This window comes from Sapajus apella, unplaced genomic scaffold, assembly GCF_009761245.1.
Source record: "Sapajus apella isolate SASKATOON/1434 unplaced genomic scaffold, GSC_monkey_1.0 scaffold97, whole genome shotgun sequence".
Lineage (NCBI taxonomy): Eukaryota > Metazoa > Chordata > Mammalia > Primates > Cebidae > Sapajus > Sapajus apella.
The window spans coordinates 7,248,847-7,268,023 of NW_022437037.1; the positions used below are offsets into that span (position 1 = coordinate 7,248,847).

Below are 19,177 nucleotides of genomic sequence, written 5' to 3' on the forward strand. Positions count from 1 at the left end.
TTCCTAATAAACCCACAATTCCCTGTTGCAATTCCTTCAGCACCACAATGGCAAGGTCTCTGGATAATACAGTGTCACGGAGTTCTTACAAAGACATGCGTCACGTTCTGCTACTACATTTACGGCATTTTCTTCGCTGTAATCCGAGAATAAACTGAACTGAAATTGTGGTCAAAATAAATGGAACGGAATGCCTTTAAAACCCAAGAATTAGAAATACGACTAATACTGAAAAATTAACCTGACTCTGAAAGCTTGTAGAAACCCATTATAACCAAGTTTCAGCAGTAATACCTGTTTACAATCACACCAGAGGACAGGGTGACAGTCATACAGTGTACAGTGGTGTTTTCTATTGCAACATACAGGAAGACACATTCAAGCCAGCCTCTGTGGGGAAAAAAAGAGCTGAAACAAGGGGACGATGAGGAGGTAACATTTAAGGGCCAGGAGTGTATGGGGTGAGCACATCGGGGCAGGATCAGTGAGAAGATGAGAAGTACACAGGGAAGAGCTCCTGGGGCCTGTGGGAGATGATTCACGTACACGACCTCCTATAATCCTCACTCAACAAGGTGGGTCTGGTTACTACCCTCATTTACAGACAAGGACAGAAAGACTCGGGGAGGGTCACCTGCCCCAGGACCACATGGCTGGTAAGTGCAGAGGCAGAGAGGCAGACTCTGGGTAGAGAACAGTTTGCAGCGTCAGGTGGGGCAGGAGGACTCAGCTGGACCAAGAGTAGAACACAGCGGGGGGCCTCTGTGGTCTCCTAAGGACCGCTTCAGCAGGACAATGGGGCAGGAGCCAGGTGACTGAGTAGGGAGTGGTAAGGGGAGACAGCAGAGCCTCGGGGTGAAGGGGGGAGAAGTCGGGGTTGGAACCTGTCACTCATCAGCCGAGGACAGGGAATGAGTGACTCAGGCTCGGTGCCTCAGTTTCCTCACCGAGAATGGCGCTCCTAGGTGTAAGGATTAGATAAAATCAAGACATAGAAGGTGGTAGCTGGCAGCTGGCATGTGGGTCGCATAATATCAGGAAACTGAGGTCCGGAGAGGCCACACAGGAGCCAGGACTGTGCTACGGCCCCTGACAGCTGGGCCAGGGCTCTTCCGATAGCATCCACCACCTCCCAAAGAGCAGCGAGCCTCGTCATGGGACATCCGCCCCGTGGGGACTGTGTGCACCCGTGTCCCTGAAGGAGGGCCGAGCCACGATGGCTGACCTGTGGTCGGGAAGTGGCAGGAGACAGGGCCTGCGGTTGGGCGCACTCAACTTGTTCCAAACCGAAGGCTGCCAGTTCCTGCGCTTGTAAGTTTATTTTTAGTCAGGTTATGTGACAGAGTGAGAAGGGTCTGACAGGAAGGAATACTTTCTTTTCCCTCTTGTATGAAGCCAGGTTCACAATGTGGATAATTTCAAATGTAACAATCTAAGTTTCAAAATATGCAAAATTTCAGTCAAAATGTTCTCCCCAGCACAAGCTCCAGCACTTCGATGGTTCCTGCTACTGCTACGGCAAAATAAAGAACCAGCGTCTTTCTGGGGTGACTGATACACTAGCTGCCTACAGAGGTGGTGTGGGCTCCCAGGCTGCTGTCCACCTGACAGAGCCGAAGCCCCACCCACGAATGCAGCCTGCACAACAGGCGGATACCCAAGGGCCACTTCCACAGCTCCTCAAGACCTGTCCCTTCACAAACAGCATGGCTCTGGGGTGGAGGAAGGCAACCACTCGTGTGTACGTTGCGCCACTGAGAGGGAACAGGAGATCCCACGTGGTGGAAGAGGGTGCCGTCAGAAAGGCCGTCTCGGAGATGGGTCCGACTTGCCTTCAGTTATCATCGCCGCCTTTCCAGGCTAGTTCATCACGTTCGTCGATGTCCTTCTGACTTCGGATGCAAAGCCAGCAGTCCACTCGCTCAGAGGTTCCGGAGTTCAGCAGGCAAGCAGAGAGGTGGCATTTTCCAGCCCAGACCTCTTCCTTAGGTGGGAGAACCTCAGGCCAACCCTGCAGGGGTTTCACCTGCTGTCATGAGAGCCACCTCAACAAAACCCATTCGTCCCTCGGCCAGCTCCCCGTCTCCTTTTCCTTTGTTCCAAGGCCCAACGCCGAAAAGGCAAAGTACAGATGGGAAGATGAACTGCTCTAAACCCAAGCATGCGATGGATACTCAATTTCTCCTTCTGCCAAGCTGCAAGTGCTCCCGGGAACCTGCCAACTTTCTCGCCCTCCTTGCCCTCCAAATACCCGTACCCCTCTCCAATGGGCTTCGTGAGCATCCACCATAGTAATCCTGTAGTTACCAAGCAACAGATCAGTTTATCTAACCACAGGGAACTCCCTTGTAGTGAAGGCTGAATAAACCCCACCTCAGTTACCAGGCTGGATTACTCAGCAGGACAGGCAGATGCCACTTGCACTGCCAATAAGGTGAAAGCACAGCCTAATTAGTAAATCAATATACCCTGTTACAGTGACCACTGGAGAGGAGAGATCGCAGGGCCTTCTCCCAACTTTATCATTAAATTCTCAGAATGATCTTTCTAGGTAAAAAGCCAGTGTACTTCTTCTGTTAATGGTACTCTTTTATAGGACAGAGTTTAAATTTTACTTATGTACTGTTAAGTCCATCAGTAGTTTCATGTTTTATGGCTTTAGGGTCATGTTTGGAAAAGTCTTCATCCTAGGATTTCAAAAATATTAAAGGATATTTTTATCTAGCTTGCTACTGCTTTAATTCTATCTAAGTTTTATTTTGATTAATAAAGAAATTAGCCATTTCTTCCTAGGAGTTATCTAGTCGTCCACGACAGTCACTGAACAATACATCTTTTCCCCAAGGTTTTGAAATGCTCCTCTAGAACACTTCCTGCAGGCTATGTCTGAAGAGCAGCGGATGACCACAATGGTGCCCTTAATGGGCTCTACAAATAGATAAAAACATTTAGGCAAATGCCAATTACATGGGTTGTTAATGGATTTAAATATAAAACAGGTCAAATCAAAGACATCCAAACTGGTTACGCGACATAGGCATTTAAGTCATTCACTTTTCCATAAACCACCTGAAACAGGTACCACAGTATCCCCACTTCCTCATAAGGAAACTGAGGCACGGAGAGAGAATTTGTCCAGGGCCACAAACCAGTAATGCAAGAGCTGGAATCTGAACTCAGGAAATGTGACTTCACAGAGTTGAACCATAGCACTCTGCCACCATGCTACAGTTTTCAAAACAAGGGGCAAGTTCCCTGCACAAAATGTTTTTAAAATACATAAATCCATATGCCTGTATGTACATGCACAAAGTCTGAAAGATATATGAAGCATATCAGGGTTAACTTGAATGTGGGCTCATGGGTAATTTTTGCTTTCCTCTATGTCCTGGAGTTAGTTTTACAATAAGCATGCATTATTTTTAGAATTAGAAAATAACAGTATATTCGCTCTAAGGGGAAACAAAAGCAAATGGCAGAATTTTGTCTGATAATGAAATGCCACAGGATTTTAATTTCTACTCATCAAAAACCTCTCTGCCTTTTGGCTTTCAGCTGGTTTGATTTTTGCGAGGGTGAAGTAGAATTAAAACACAGACAGACCGAGGACTGGTCAAATGTACTCCTCTAATCCGAATGAGGCTGCTTATACGCCAATGTCCCAGGGCCACGGCTGGACCCTGAAGGTCTCTGCTGAGGACGCAAGTCCCCCAGGTGGGAAGAAAAGCCTGGGCTCTCAGCGAACGCAGGAGACAGTGATGATGTCGGGAGGCTCGGGGCTGAGTCTCTACACCTGTGCCTGACTCCATGGATGACGGAAAGGCGGCAATGTCTGCCTAGGGTTTTGGTGGCTCTCAGGTGGCAGTGAGGGTAACAGGCAACTCCTGGGGGATGTGACAAGCGGGCCCTCTGTGTGCTTGTACACAGAAGAGCTGAGGTAAAGAATAAGCTGGTGCAAGACGCCATGACTACTTTGCCTTGGTGTGGGACGACCCACGGAGGACTCTACCCTACCTTTTACAGTCAGTGAGGAAAAGGAACTGTATTCACTCTTCTAACCTCTGGGTTTTTCTCTAGCAGAGAAGGACGCTGGCAGGCCGGCTGATTTAGGGATGCCTTCTTCGTGATTTCTTAGGATCCAACCAAGTCTAGCTTCTGTGAAACTACCAGAGCCCCAGAAGACACTCTGCTCCAGGTGAGCCCTGCTGTGGCAGTGAGAACCTTGGGAATCACAGCAGCATTCCTGGAAGGAGTTCCGTGGACACAGACAGAGGCTGCTGAAAAGTGGACCTCAGCTTTGCGCCAAAGATCAAGATCTAGTGAAGCGCAGAACTCTGAGCCCCGGGCCAAGGACAGGCACAACGGCAGGCAGTGCAGATCACAGGCAACTGAGAAACCACGGATGCCCCGGCGCCTTTGCTGCCTGGAAGGCCATGTACACGATGGGAAAGAGGAGACAGAATATTTAGATATGGCAGATGTCTGAAAACGAAGGGCTTAGCCAGAGTCCCAGGAATGAATGGGAACTTTGAGATTATTCAGCCCAGGTGACCACAACTCTTAGGAAGTTCTGTCAGAACATAAGCAGGAACTTCAGATGGCTGGTGGCAGTGCTGGGGACGGGCAGAGGACCAGAATTCTGACGACCTTGGTTGGAATCCCAGTTCTGCCACTAGCCTGATGACCTTGTAGAGGCACAGCAGCTTTCTCCAAGCTTCGTTTCCCCGTGTATCAGAAAGGACCTATGCACAGCCACATGGCCAGTATGAACTTAAAACGGACTATAGTGTGTTAGAGAGCTCAGTACATCGCAATTCTCTGTGAAAGTCTTATGAATTACCGTTAAAATGGAGAATACAGGGTGAACATGGCAACAGTGAGTTGTGCTTGGAACCGGTATGATTATACACTGAAAATACTGAGAGGGACCAGCTTGGGGCAGAATCCCAGCCCCGCACCCTAGAGCGCAGCCCCCTGGGCCTGTCCTGTTTGACATTATTGTGGGTGAACCAGATGATATCACGAGGCATATCTACCACATCTGCAGGAACAGCTAATACACTGGCTGACAAAGTAACAACAGTCAAAGAGACAAAGGGATGGGCCGACGCTGGCAAGGTGAGCTCGAACTAGGACAGGTGTCAGGTCTTGCCGTTAGAAGGTAGGGTGGCATACACTGTCACATATGCAAACAGGCAGGGATTTAGTTGGCAAGTTTCCACCTGGAATCAGAGGTCTGGGTTTGAATCCCACCTCTGCCTTGTGGACAGTGGTGCCACCATTGGCAGCTTCCTCCTCTGTAAAGCAGGGGTCACACCATGGTTGCCTTAAGGACCACAGTGGCCACCCCTCATGGGGGCCGCTGCCTGGCTGCTGCTGAGGACCCCATCAGTGGAGCTGCCATCCCGGCCATCATCATCCACTGCACTCAAGAGACGTGATTGCCCGGTACTTCTTGCTGGGCAGGCTCCATTGTAAGTGTGATGATTTCATGAACCAGACTTTGAAAAGAACCTGGACAGATAGGATGCGCAGAGCCTAGCCATCTGGGTGACAAGCTGCAACCATGAGGACCAAGGAGCAGCTGGGCCTTGGTACAGCCTGAGGCAGGCACATCAGAAGGAATGCCCTCTGAGCCGGGATCCTGGCGCTGCCTCATACAGGCTGTAGAACTGATTCTGGAAGTTTGGCCAAGGTACTTATTTCTCTAAGTCCCAGGTTATTCACTTACAAAAGGATTAATGAGCTAACATTCTAAAGTATTCATCACATGGCCTATTATGAACATGCTCAGTAAATACTATTGTTACTATTAACAGCACAAAAAAGAGAAGAGGGGAGGAGATAGGGGTCCTCATCAGATATGTGGCACTTTGTCATGTGAACCAAAGCCTGGTCTGATCAATACCACTGCCTTCTATGTTTGCAAATCATGGACACACAGAGGCCAAACAGTGGAAACAAGACCAAAGGGTGGAAAATGAAAGTGGCGAATACTGGCTTACCCTCAGAAGCTCTAATGGCAAGCTGGGTCCATGAATGGGCAGCCCTGGGGGTGAGGGCCACTGGGACGCCAGGGATGCTTTAGCAGAGGCCACATCAACCACTAGAGGTGCAATGGGACCCACAGGACCAGCCTGGGCAGACTCAGGGAGGACTCTATGAAGTTTCCATCTTTTACTTAAAGATCAAAGAGAGGAAGTGAGACAGGGCAGAGGAACTACTGTCTACCAAGCACCCACTCTGAGATCAGCACTGGGTTAAGGCTGCGAATTCCTTACCTCTCCCCACACCCTACACGACAACCCTATAGCACCTCCATTTTATAGCTAAGCTGTTGCTGAGTGCTATGGCTGGGATCAAACTCAAGAGCATTGGCTTCAAGAGCCATGCTCTTTCCGCTATATCGTTCTGCCTCCAGACCTAGAGGAAATGGGAAAGAAGTCAGATCCAAATCTTGCTTATGATCATCTCTTCCCAAAGGTGTTCCAATGATTTCCCCAAAGAACAGAAAACATCTACGACCCACTCTTGGAAGCTTGGCCAAGGTACTCAGCTCTCTCAGTCCTCGTTTATTCACTTACAAAAGGATTAATGAGCTAGTGTACTAAAGCATTCATCACACTGCCCATTATGAAGGTACTTTGACAGTGTCAAACGAAATTCTTCCACAGACATGACCAAAACATCTCCTACTTTAAGGCCATTTCTTTGGTTACACGAGTAGTTATCTCCTTGTGTTCATATACTTGTTATTTCACTCAACAGAGTCTAGAAACCAGCAGCTTCCAGACAGGGCAGGTGGAAAAGCGGACACGGCCCTTGCCTGAGTCTGGGCTTCAGGGTCTCTGACTCAGACCCACAAGACCAGGCTCCAAGCTCTACAATGGCCCGTGTGGATCCTGCCTTGGTCACAGGGACTGGGTGAGGTCTCAGTGAGATAACGTGGATGGAGGACTCAGCTCGGCAGAGAACACACATAGGCCCTCAAGAGAGATGCTGCCGCCATGGCCATGAGCACTTAAAACTGACATGCACGAAGTGTCACATGCTGTCGCGCTGGGATGCTGGTTCAACTGTATCCCTCTTCTTGACTATTAAGCAGTTAACACGTTACTCTACATTTTGGACTGTGGCTGTAACACTGGGACCAAAATGGAGATATCTGAAGAAGACCTGAAGTCATTTGTATAGGTTGTAACAAGATGGAAAGGCTCTGATACCATTAAGAAGAGAGTGGAGGGGCCCAGGACACACACCTTCCTAGTGCAGAAAGCAGCTCAACGGAAGTAGAGTTAGATTAGGAGAGGAGAGAGTACGTAGTCGGCTCTAACACAGGAGGGGCTTGGGATGACTAAAACTACCCAGTATGCAGCAAGGGAGACCTGGGGGACCATCGTGCTCTTCTTGATCTCTCAAATGATATGAATTAGAAGAGCTCTGAGCAAGGACAAGCTAATGAAGAGCTGGTACTCTCCTGTTGCACGCAGCCGCATCTGGCACCTGCCGGTTCGTGCGAGGCCAGCCACATCTTCTAATTCCAGTGCTTGGACAGCTCCAGCAGCGAATGTGCCCGTCTCCAGCATCCTCCCAGGAGAGGCTGGCTGGGTTCCTGTTCTTTGTTGTTAGCCCTGACTGCATGACTGAAAGCACACCCTGTGGTTCCTGCTGTCTGCAGGTGACCCAGGTGTGGAGGAAGCTCAGGGTCACTGTGAAATCCCTCTAATCGCCTCATTAGCAGGGTGGGGAGGAGGGTGTGTTTGTTCCACAAGGAAGCAGAAAGCTGGTAATTGCATGGTGTCAGGTAGAAAAAAAATCGCAGTGGAAGCAAAAGGCCAAATATAAAAAGCTGCCTGTGCACAGCTGTAATTAAAGCAAGGCCCACAGCACCCGACCGTAGAAAGAAGGCAAGGCAGTGAAAACTGGATTTGCACAGGGTGTGCCGAAAGGCAAAGGGGCAGACCCCCCACTGCAGCGTGTACCCACACCATGCAACCCATTTGGAGTTGGCTGTGAACACGACGTGCGTGAACTCTATAACCAACAGATGGATTCATTTGACAAACGGTCCCTGAGTGACTACATGCTGGATGTTCCCCACTCAGAAGAAATGCAGTCACCTTCCACAGCAGTGCTCCGGTCCCTTGCTCCACGCTAGACGAGTTTCTTCTTCTGAATACACAAATGCCCTAAAGAGATAGAACCAGCATAGACCTCAGAGGCACCTGCCTGCCTCCCTTGACAGAGGCCATGAGAGCATGTTTTTGGCTATCATCCATGCAGCTTGCTCAGGTTCTACATAAAAAACTACTGATTAATCCTAACTCAACTTTAAACCTGGATATATTCAGCCAGCACCTCGCTGCCCTGCCATGTGAAGGAGGACATCTCATCCGCTCTGAGGACCATATTCTTTCAAGTTCCCAGGGACTGTCCTTGGGTCAAGTTCACGGTCATGTCTATCATCTTACTCTTCATAAGTTTAGATTTTTTTTTTTTTTTTTTTTTTTGAGACGGAGTTTCACTCTTGTTACCCAGGCTAGAGTGCAATGGCGCGACCTCGGCTCACCGCAACCTCCGCCTCCTGGGTTCAGGCAATTCTCCTGCCTCAACCTCCTCAGTAGCTGGGATTACAGGCACGCGCCACCATGCCCAGCTAATGTTTTTGTATTTTTAGTAGAGACGGGGTTTCACCATGTTGACCAGGATGGTCTCGATCTCTTGACCTCGTGATCCACCCGCCTCGGCCTCCCAAAGTGCTGGAGTTACAGGCTTGAGCCACCGCGCCCGGCCCATAAGTTTAGATTTTACTGAACCATGGTCTCCTGGGTTGGAGCCTGGGCCTCTGCATTTTCATACGACTCCCCAGATTTCTAGAGCAGATTCTGTTTCCCCAGATACTGCTACATCTGTCCTCATGGCTACCACTGGTGGTCCAGTTTTGCTCTGGTCTTCTTGCAAGGCCTTGTGACCTCTCTCTGCCTGGATACCTGCTCTGGCCTTGTCTAGGTGGCGTGGAGGCCCCACTCATGAGCCCGTTCATCTCTATGTTCTGTGGGCTGATCCCAGGCCCCCTTCACTGGGGAGCAGAACCAGCAGCTGGGCCACGAGGGGCCATCAGCAGGGGAATGCTGTCCTTCCTGAGGGCACCTTTATGTAGAGGAAGGAGATCCCAACCCCAGACCTGTTCTCTCAGGTCAGAACGACTGACAAGCAAGAAGGGGCAGATGCTGACCACATGTATAAATGACACTACAAACAGACAAAGCCGCCACCACAACAGCCCAAGGCCAGGGCAGAGGCGTGAGGCGTGAGGGTGTCTATGCCTGGCTGGGGAGGGCACACGGAGGAGGGGAGAGGTCCAGGCCCAGGGCATGTTCAGGTAAAGGCCCTGGGGATACGATAAGAAATGGAGTGTCAGATGAGGCTGAACGGTCAGCAAAGGCGGGGGCCTTTGTGAGGAGGGTCTGTTGTGGTTTGCTCTAATCACAGCCTAACACAATGCTACTGAAAGGTGCTAAGCCAGGGCAAGGTGGGATGAGGGGTGCAGAGGTGCTGGCTGGCTGTGGAGCCGTGGCCACAGGAAGACTCGGTGGGAGACAGTTTCAGAGGTTCAGATGAAGTGCAGGGGCTAAGGGCTGCTATTCATAAAGTGTTTAGGAAGCGAAGGGAAGAAACCGATTTAAGGAGGCCGGCGGGATCGACCGTGTTGGCCGCGGCTGAGATGGAGTGGATGAGCACTGACTCAGGTGCAGTGGATTTACACGGAGAAATCCTCATGTCTCCGAGTGTGGTTTTGTCCAGCCTCTCATCTCATGTTTGGCCAATCTGTCTTTTTACAGAATGCTCACTGGCTCAATGAAATTCAGGAAGTTTTCACAGTGGGCAAGATTCCAGGTTTGCCTTCAGCTAATTAAGTGATATTAGGGAGGTTGTAAATGCCACATAAAAATTGGCAGGCAAGCTGCTCTAATGATGAGAATACTGCTTTACAGGGAGATGCAGCTGCGGCTTCTTAATGCTAGGCTTTGAGGGACTCGCTTCCACGTTTTCAAGGTTGTTCCTGATAAGAAAAGTTCAAGGGTGCTAAAAGGTTGCAGTTAACTTCACTTTTCGCACTCTCAGTTCCGGGGTACTTGTGAGAATGACGGAGGCTGGAGAAAGAAGCAAGGCGATACGGTCGCTGATATCACCAGGTGCTCCCACTTGTCGCCGTGCCGGACACCACAATGTTTCCACTCATCCTCCGGCTTAACCCCCACGGTAAGAGGGCAACTTGAGTACCTCCCTTTGAGGCCAGGGAACCCAGGCACAGAGACGCGGAGTGACTTGTCCAGAGGCACACAGTCTTTGCGATAAAGTATTTGTGACAATTTGTGATAAGTGGCCCAGCCAGGACTCAATCCTGGCGTCTGTGTGAATCAAACCCGGATGTAATCACTGTGTGATTCTCCCAGGGTCAGCATTTGGGAAACAAGAGAGGGGGAAGAGAGAGGGCTGGCAGAGTACAGACTCCTCAAGCTACAGCTCGATTCCACAGCTAGCTCTTCCCAGGTACCCAGCAACTGCGGAATGAGCAAGGGTGATAATCACAGGACACGGCACAGGACTTCAAAGATGAAAACCGCCGCAAACCAGAGCTTTGCAAAAGTTCTCATTTGAAGCCTTTGCGACGAAGCATTTGTGATAATTCTGACAGGAAAAATCTGTGAACCTGCCCTATCTATGAAGAAGGGGTGACTGGTGTGTATGATTTCCATGAAGATGTTTATTTTAGAAAATAAATGACTTCTAGAATTTCAGAAGTATGGGAGGTTACAGAAGTCCTCCACAGGGCTTGGCACGTGACGCACGGGGTGTGGTGGTTCTGGTCCCACTTCCCCTCTTCCTCCTGCTGAGCACTGACCTAGCATCCCCAGACCTCCTAGGTACTAAGGGGTAAGACGGCCCCAGCTTAGACTCCATACCTTATCTGATAAAATCAGGAGCTGCCAGGTAACATTTGGGCTAGGCTGACTTGAGAAAATTTATACAACTAAAACGACTTTCTTTCCAACAATTCAGATTGCTGTTTCTCTCGTAATTTTAAAGGGGAAGCTGGGAACGGGGACAAAATCATTTCACTACTGACAATGAAGATGTCCCAGATGTTCCTAGGCTCTACGAACAACCAGTCTCAGGTGCTACAAACTGCATCGTCTGGGCAAAGATTAGTATGTCAGCATATAGTTCACATAAAATAGGGTGGTTTAAAAACAGCAGACTCAGGCTTTCATACTATCACAGTGTCACCAAGATCTTTAAACATTTTTAAAGTTTAATGTTTTACAGACGGCATCTCACTGTCACCCGGCTTGGCCTCCCAGAGCACTGGGATTACAGGCATGAGCCACTGGGCCCGGCCTAAGACTAGTAACTGAAGGCCTGTCACTTCTCTATTATTGAGCCATTTTCCACAGACTGGCAGCAACATGAGAGAGAATCGTGGCCCTACTGAGCGTGCTTGCTCACTGTTCCTGACACGTTCTACTCGTGTGACGACCTAGACAGACAGACAGACAGACAGACATCCTGGCAAACACCACAAGTCTGCCTCTCCCAGCAGACAGTGCTGGGTCTCAGCATCTCCTGGAAAGATGGAGACTTTGGAAGGATATGTTATCTTTGCTTCTCAGGAACTGCTGAATCTACATAGCTTCAAAATAAGAACTGCATTTCACGGAAGGAAAAACGCTTTTTTCGTGACGGATGTTGCTAAGGGGCCATTCAATATTTTACCGATAGCACCAACTATCTGTGTACATGTATATGTCGGTGTCTGGGGTGGGGGCTGTTTTGACAGGTTTACGTGTAGGTGTCAGAAGAGTTTTTGTGACTATGACTGTATTTCTGTGTGTAGGGGAAGATACTTAGTGTTCCCTTTCAGAACTGAGCACTGGAAAAGTCGACAGAAACCGGGTTACTAAGATCGCATTTGGGCCATGAACTACTTATCTTCTTTTTCTGAAAATTTGTTGAATGAAGGACTAAAGGCAACGTAAGAGGCGAAGGGGTCCCTCTGCCATCGCATGGACCAGCCGAACAGCCTCCTAGCTAACCTGTTCCCGATCCCCATTCTAATATCCACTTGAACTCCCGCTTGGCATATGACAGGTGAGACAGGCTTCTGTTAGTCTGATGGATTTGGTTTGCAGATATCACAGGTTTGCACATAATATATAATTATTCTAGGCAGTAAACACCGTAAAATGGAATGCAGAATAGTTTAGAGAATTTAGTGCCATTATTTTATTCACCCACACAAAACATAAGAAACCCATTCTCTTTCTTGACAGATGGATTTCAGAGGAGACGTTTCAGCTCAGAACAATAATTGTGGCCACAGCATAACTCTCACACTTTGTGGGGTTTAATGGACTTTTCTTTCCAGTCCTCAAAAAGCAGCAACTGGCATTTGCTCAAGCCCTGACTGAGGAGTGGAGAATCTGTCAACTCTTCTCTGCCGCTTACCCTGACCACAATGATACGGTCCATGTGCAGATTAGCTGCAAAGTCATTCCTCCTCCAGGAGTGACAAGATTTCCCCAAATAAAAAAAGGTACCTACTGTATTCTTGCGTGCCCGTCTGCCTTAGAAAGGCAGGGGTGGGGGGAGGATCTAAGGAGTGTGAAGAGAAATGCCTTCAAAAGAAGGGCATAACAACGGAAAAAGTAGCTGTAACAGAGTGGGGACAAGGCAAGAACAGAGAGCAGCATTGTCACGGGCAGAGTAATCCTGTGACACACTGCTGTCACTCACTGCCCGGCTCCCTGCTGCGCCAGCCAGACATCAAAGGCTGCCCCATACCATCTTACATGCTCTTTATCAGCTAATCAGCCCATTCTTCCCTAAATAAAGCCCTGTTAAATCCCCTGCTCACAGGGGTATCGTGGTCTTGGTGCCCATCTGCTAGCGAGGGTCAGCTGGGGCAGGAGGCGGCGGGCTGCTCTCTCCCTAGCGGCTTCTCAAGGTAAGGACAATGCTGCCTCCAACTCCCCCGCCCACAGGCCTCCCTTTCTGCTTTCCAGGATCTGGGTAGGAGCTGAGCATGCCGGTCTGAGGAGCTGCTATCTGGATTAACACTTGCTAATGAAATCTAAAGTCATAAAGGCAGATCATCTGCTAACTATGAAATCTTGGGATTGCATTTATTTTCAGGGAGAAGAATAAACAAAGACTTGTGTTTCTTCTTTTTTTTTTTTTCCCGAGATGGAGTCTCACTCTGGAATACAGTGGTGCGATCTTGGCTCATTGCAACCTCTGCCGCCCAGGTTCAGGCAATTCTCCTGCCTCAGTCTCCTGAATAGTTGGGATTATAGGGGCCTGCCACCGTGCCCGGGTAATTTTTGTAGCTTTAGTACAGACAGGGTTTCACCATCTCGGCCAGGCTGGTCTTGAACTCCTGACCACGTGATCCACCCACCTCGGCCTCCCAAAGTGTTGGGATTACAGGCGTGAGCCACCATGCCCAGCCAGATGTGTTTCTTAACAGTAATCATTTGGCAGGTCTCTTCCTCCACTCTCAAAGTGTCACCATTTCCGAGATGGTGACAAGATGGTCAGGCTTCTGATGATGAGGCTACTCTCAGTCACTAGCCGGGAAGCCTCATGGTTTCATCCCACACTCAAATCAAAGTTAACATACGTGGATGCCAGGGACAGCAGAACCTAAGACAGGAACCCAGTTCCTGGGCCCTGTGGCCTGGAATCCTGGCACAGCCACGAGCGCCTGGGAGTAGAGCTGGGGCATCTTCGCCTTCTGGGGGGACAGCCTGGCTATGGCAGAGGGCAAGCAGAGACATCTCTGGGCTGCAGCCCTGATCTGCACCCCTGAACCTCAAAATGGCCTAGAAGGAACCAGGGAAGGACACGTCTACTGTCCTTCAGTAGACACTGAAGTACACCAGCACACGGAAACAGCTTCCGTTTGTTTTTCTTCAAAGAATTACTGGAGCATTGTCCTATGTGAGAATTATTAGTATCAGAAAAGCATCTTAAAAATTCCAAAATTGGGAACAGAATTAGGCAATACTTTGTCCATTGCAATGAGTCCTGCAGGTGCCAAGGCTCCCAGAGAGGTCAAGTTGGGTATCTCCGAATCTGCTTTTTAGCTTGTAAGGAGCTTCATCTGTAGGGCCCTGTATGGTTCGAAAGGCATATTCCCATGCCACCTAATTTTTTTTTTTTTTTTCATAGAGACGGTGTCTTGCTATGTTGCCCAGGTTAGTCTTGAACTCCTGGCCTCAAGCAATCTGCCTGCCTGGGTCTCCCACAGTGCTGGGATCATAAGAATCACCTGATTTTGATTCTCAAAACAATCCTGTGAAGTAACTAAAAATAGGGATTTCCTTCTCCATAGTGTAGTTGAGATGGCGGCTCTGAGACATTAAGGAAAGGTATGGCCCAAAACTCGCATCGGAATGGAGCTGAACTTCGATCCAGGTTTCCTGACTCCAAGACCAGTGGTCACTTCCCTCCACCGGCTCTGAGACATTAAGGAAAGGTATGGCCCAAAACTCGCATCAGAATGGAGCTGAACTTCGATCCAGGTTTCCTGACTCCAAGACCAGTGGTCACTTCCCTCCACGGGGTTGTCCCTCTGTCTTTGCCGTGACAGGTTAGAGAAACAGGGCTCTGACAAGGCTGATGGAGTAACTGACACTTCCTGGTGAACGGGGAAGTTGGAGACTGTGTGGAACAGGCAGCGCACAGTAATCCTGCCTGCAGATTCCCAGAGTCGCAGCGGCGGGGGGGAGCCTGCGGCGTTTGTAAATTAACGTGGAAAAGGGAGGATAAACAATGCAAACTAACCATCCAGAATGTTCCGGGATTGAACCTGGAAACCAGGGCAGGTGAGAGAAAAGTCTCTGTGCTCCAAACGTTTGTTTGACAGACCGTTCCCGTATAAACAATGAGATCATCCGCCCCAAAGTTCTGACACGAATAGCTCACAGGGCCTCAAGCGCACGGCTCCTGTGAGGGGTTGAGGCTGGTACTAAAAGCACACAGGCCTTGGAGAAGAGGAACAAGGCCTTTTACAAATGCAGTGTGCTGAGGGAAACTATCTCAGTACTGTGAAGACAGACTCCAAGCCCAGCCGTGAACAGGACAACGCCCCTCCCTCCCCTTCCTTTCTCTAGAACCTCTGGACAGTCCTGAACACGCTCGTTTTGGGAGGAAAGGGGAAGGGCTCAGCACTGGAGGTGCAACTCAGCAGCAAGGAGCCCGGTGCTGACCCCAGAGCCAGCCTGTTGGAGAGCTGGGCTTTGGCAGTTCCTGGAGTCTGAGGCTCGGTCACTCAGCACCCAGTCCTTCCATCTCACGGGGACACGGTATGCCACCAGGGCCCATCACACAGAACACACCAGAGTGTGTCATATACATCTCAGATGCTTTCCAGGGTGGACCACAGCACAACTGAAGCTCCGACTACAGCGAGTCCTATGAACCCCACCACATCTGGGCCCAAAAGGAGGCACCCCTGAATTTCTGCAAGATGAAGTGACCTTCTTCTTGTTCCAAGTGCTCGTTGCACTGGGAGAAGGGCAGATGTTAATGACAGGAGTTGTGGCGAGCAGGGCACCTAGCACATCATCTCACCAGTGCTTGTGTGAATGGAGTTCTCTAGCCCTGGCTGCTATGCAGCCATTCGGCACGGGACAAATTCAGCCCATCTTACCTTTTCAGGTTTGCTTTCCTTTTCTTTCTAGTCAAGGCACTAAGATTCCTGGGGGCATCTCTTAGCCCGAAGCTCTTCGCCACATGCCCAAGGTGGAGGGATCGGACATGGAAGATGTGCTTCAGCTCCCTGGGGTAGGTGGCGTAGGCTCTGATGAAGGACTGCAGAGCTGAAAGAAAAGAAAAAGGAGTGGGGAGGTAGCCTGTCAGGACCGGGGTCTCCAAGCTCCAAAGCACCCGGCCTAATGGTTATCTTCTGGCAAAGAAACATGACCAGGACAATGACAACATATATAAACGACTAAAATGTAGACTACTGTGTATTTCTTCAATTCCTCAACAACAACAAAAAGGAAAAATCTACAGGGGGTCACCATTATTACTTGAATATGCCCCATAAAATTTCCGATTTTGCCACAGAGCTTCTAACAATCCAACAGGGTGGGCCCCAGCACAGCCCCTGGTGGCTGGCAGGCACTTGGTAGGCATTTGTTGTGTAAACAAGTGAAAAGAGAGAAGGGTGAAGAAATGATGAACACAGGACATCGCGTTCTCATGAAAACGAGGAAATCATTAGACATGTATAGTAACACATTTTTCCTAAATTGTACTTATTTTTGAATAGTTAATGTATGCGTGTTACAAAATTCACAAAGTTCAAAAGGCTTTATTATGACTGTCATGTTTACTATGAATGAATGACATTACCACCAATGCCCCCTTCACCACAAGCCCCACCTCCAGTTCCCCTATCCATAGGCAATCCCTAATAATAGTTTCTTGTGTACTCACAGACTTTTTAAATTTAAAAGTTTTTAAAGAAACGGGGTCTCACTATGTTGTCCAGACTGGAATGCTATAGCCTCAAACTCCTGGGTTCAAGTAATCCCCATGCCTCAGCCTTCTGAGTAGCTGGGACTATAGGCTAATTTTTAAATTTTTATTTTTGTAGAGACAGGGTTTCACTATGTTACTCAGGCTGGTCTTGAACTCCCGGCCTCAAGTGGTCCTCCTGCCTCGGCCTCTCAAAGTGCCTGGGATTACAAGTGTGAGCCACCTCACCCAGCCTTCCTCACAGGATTTTAAAGCCAAATTCATTCTAAAAGTATCCAGGATTAACCAATACAGTGCTTCTTACTCATTCAATACAATGCTTACTTACTGTAAAAAAGCAAATGAAAAAAATTTTTAAAAGGAGAAAGAAAATTACTAAGTCTCTAAAATGGTCCCTTGAGGACTGACAAAATTTAGGTTAATTCATCAAACATTCCATCAGGACAGTTTCAGTCCTGTTATAAAATTAAGAAAAGCGGCCAGGCACAGTGGCTCACATCTGTAATCCCAGCACTTTGGGAGGCCAAGGCGAGCAGGTCATTCATCTGAGGTCAGGAGTTTGGCGCCAGTCTGGCCAATGTGGTGAAACCCCATCTCTACTTAAAAATACAAAAATTAGCTGGGCGTGTTGACAGGCACTTGTAATTCCAGCTACTCGGGAGGCTGAGGCAGGAGAATCACTTGAACCTGGGAGGTTGAGGTTGCAGTGAGTGGAGATTATGCCACTGCACTCCAGCCTGGGCGACAAGAGTGAAACTCTGTCTCAAAAAAAATTAAATTAAGAAAAGAGGGTCCTTGTTCTAGGTCCCACCTCCACCAGAGAAGGGCCAGACTCACTCCCAGGAGGGTGGAGCTATGGTCTCCTTAACTAGGCACTCCCTTGAGGAAACATTTTCACGGACTGGGTTCCCCTTTGAATACGCAGAAATAACAATGAAAACTGGAGTGTCCACTTGCTTCTCACTCCAGCAAGGAAGGAGGGGGATGCCCGGCAAAGCACTCCCCGCCATCCCTGTCACTGCTCTCTTCACTTCCAACGCTGCTCTTCCGCCAGCCAAGCCAGAGCCCAGCCCACGGTGTCTGATGGAGGCAAGCCTTTGCTTCCTCACCCTCCTTGTTGAGCCACTGGACTGGCAAGTTTGCCCACAGCTTAAACATAATATCCCAGCAGCACCTGGAGATTGGCGTTTATGAACAGTAATAAAAAGTGTCATTTTAGCAGATCAGCTCCTGGAAGGATCCTGGGGAATCCATCAAAGCTCTATTTACTGAGCAAAGTGAACTCCTTTTCCCAATCGATGAGCAATAATAACCAAGGCAACTCCTCTGTACCCCACTCTTAAACCTGTGCTTACTCCCCTTTTTAACAACCAGCGACTTTTTCAAGGAAAATCTTTAACATTTCAAATAGTCTGTACTATTTGGAGGGTTCTGATACCACCAGACACAGAGACCCACAGCCAAGCCCTCAGAAGGAAGGCTCTACTGCTGCGTGACCCAGGAGATTCAAGCCTCTTCTCCTCAACCCCCAATGCTTACTCTGATCTAAAACAACTAGACCGAAACCAAGTCACGCCGAAACCAAACCAAGAGACTGCACTTTCAAAACCTCAGTTACCCAAACCCCAGTCTAGGTCTCTTCATTCCCGACCTCTCTTCTGTGTAAGCAGATGAGCCCCTGGGCTTCCCCCCTGGTCACCACTCTTCCTCTCCACCAATCCTAGGAGCTGAGTGCTGAGAGCATCTACCCCAGGAGACGTAGGTGCCCAGCTAACAGCTTTACAGGGATAATGAGTTTGCCAAGATGTGGCAGGAAGTGTTTTCTCCCCAGACAACTGGCCAGGCAGCATTTCACACTGCATATTTTTACTAAACCTCCTTGTCCTCAAGGCTCCCGTCTCACCAGGGACAGCGACAGTTGGTTGTCCTCACATACTTGCATGGACTCCCATGTTTGGATAATTTGGAGAAGCAGGAATTTCTGATGCTGCAGCAGCTGTCTGCAGGACCTTTCAAGGAGCAGGAAGTGGCTCCTGTTGGCAGTGTCTAGAATGTGCAGAAGGAACAGGGGCTATGGGACCCACACAAGCGGCAAGTGGAGAAGTAATGAAAGCAGACATTTATTTGGGGTGACGGATGAAGCCACAGGCCACTAGAGTTCAGCACTTTGCAGTCACTGATTCCTCTTTCTTGCCAACCGCTTAAGGTGACAGAGTCAGGGAAATCTGTTTTAAAGTATCTCACATGGACACATGGTCCTTTCTCATTCCTGGACATCTGGATCAGAAACTAGTGGTATCTTATGATGACTCGTAAGATGAAGGAGGCAGAAAGAAACAAACTTCCAGACTGGAAGGTGAAGATCATCTCTGTTCCTCCCAACCACGGCCCCCACTCCCACAAGAGCACCCTTCAGTACAGAATAAAGGCACATGCATCTTCCCACCCAACACCAACAGCCACAGCTACAGAAAGGATGGAGGAAAGGAGGTTCCCTGTTATTCTTTTAAAGACAAAGCATTTGGTAAAGTGCCCAGCCCAGCTCTGACTCCACTGAGGGGAGAAGAATGACTTGTGATCACTGGTATGGGTTTTCTAGACTTCAAGAAGCATCCCTTCCAAGCAG

General features: G+C 49.0%; 1 protein-coding gene across 1 annotated transcript in view; it reads right to left on the reverse strand.

The window, feature by feature from the left end:
• The window catches only part of DDX31 (DEAD-box helicase 31), a 76,741-nt gene that overhangs the window by 1,818 nt on the left and 55,746 nt on the right, over positions 1–19,177 (reverse strand). The window contains 1 exon segment of the mRNA XM_032257689.1: positions 15,719–15,887. Coding sequence (XP_032113580.1) covers positions 15,719–15,887 — 169 coding nt within the window.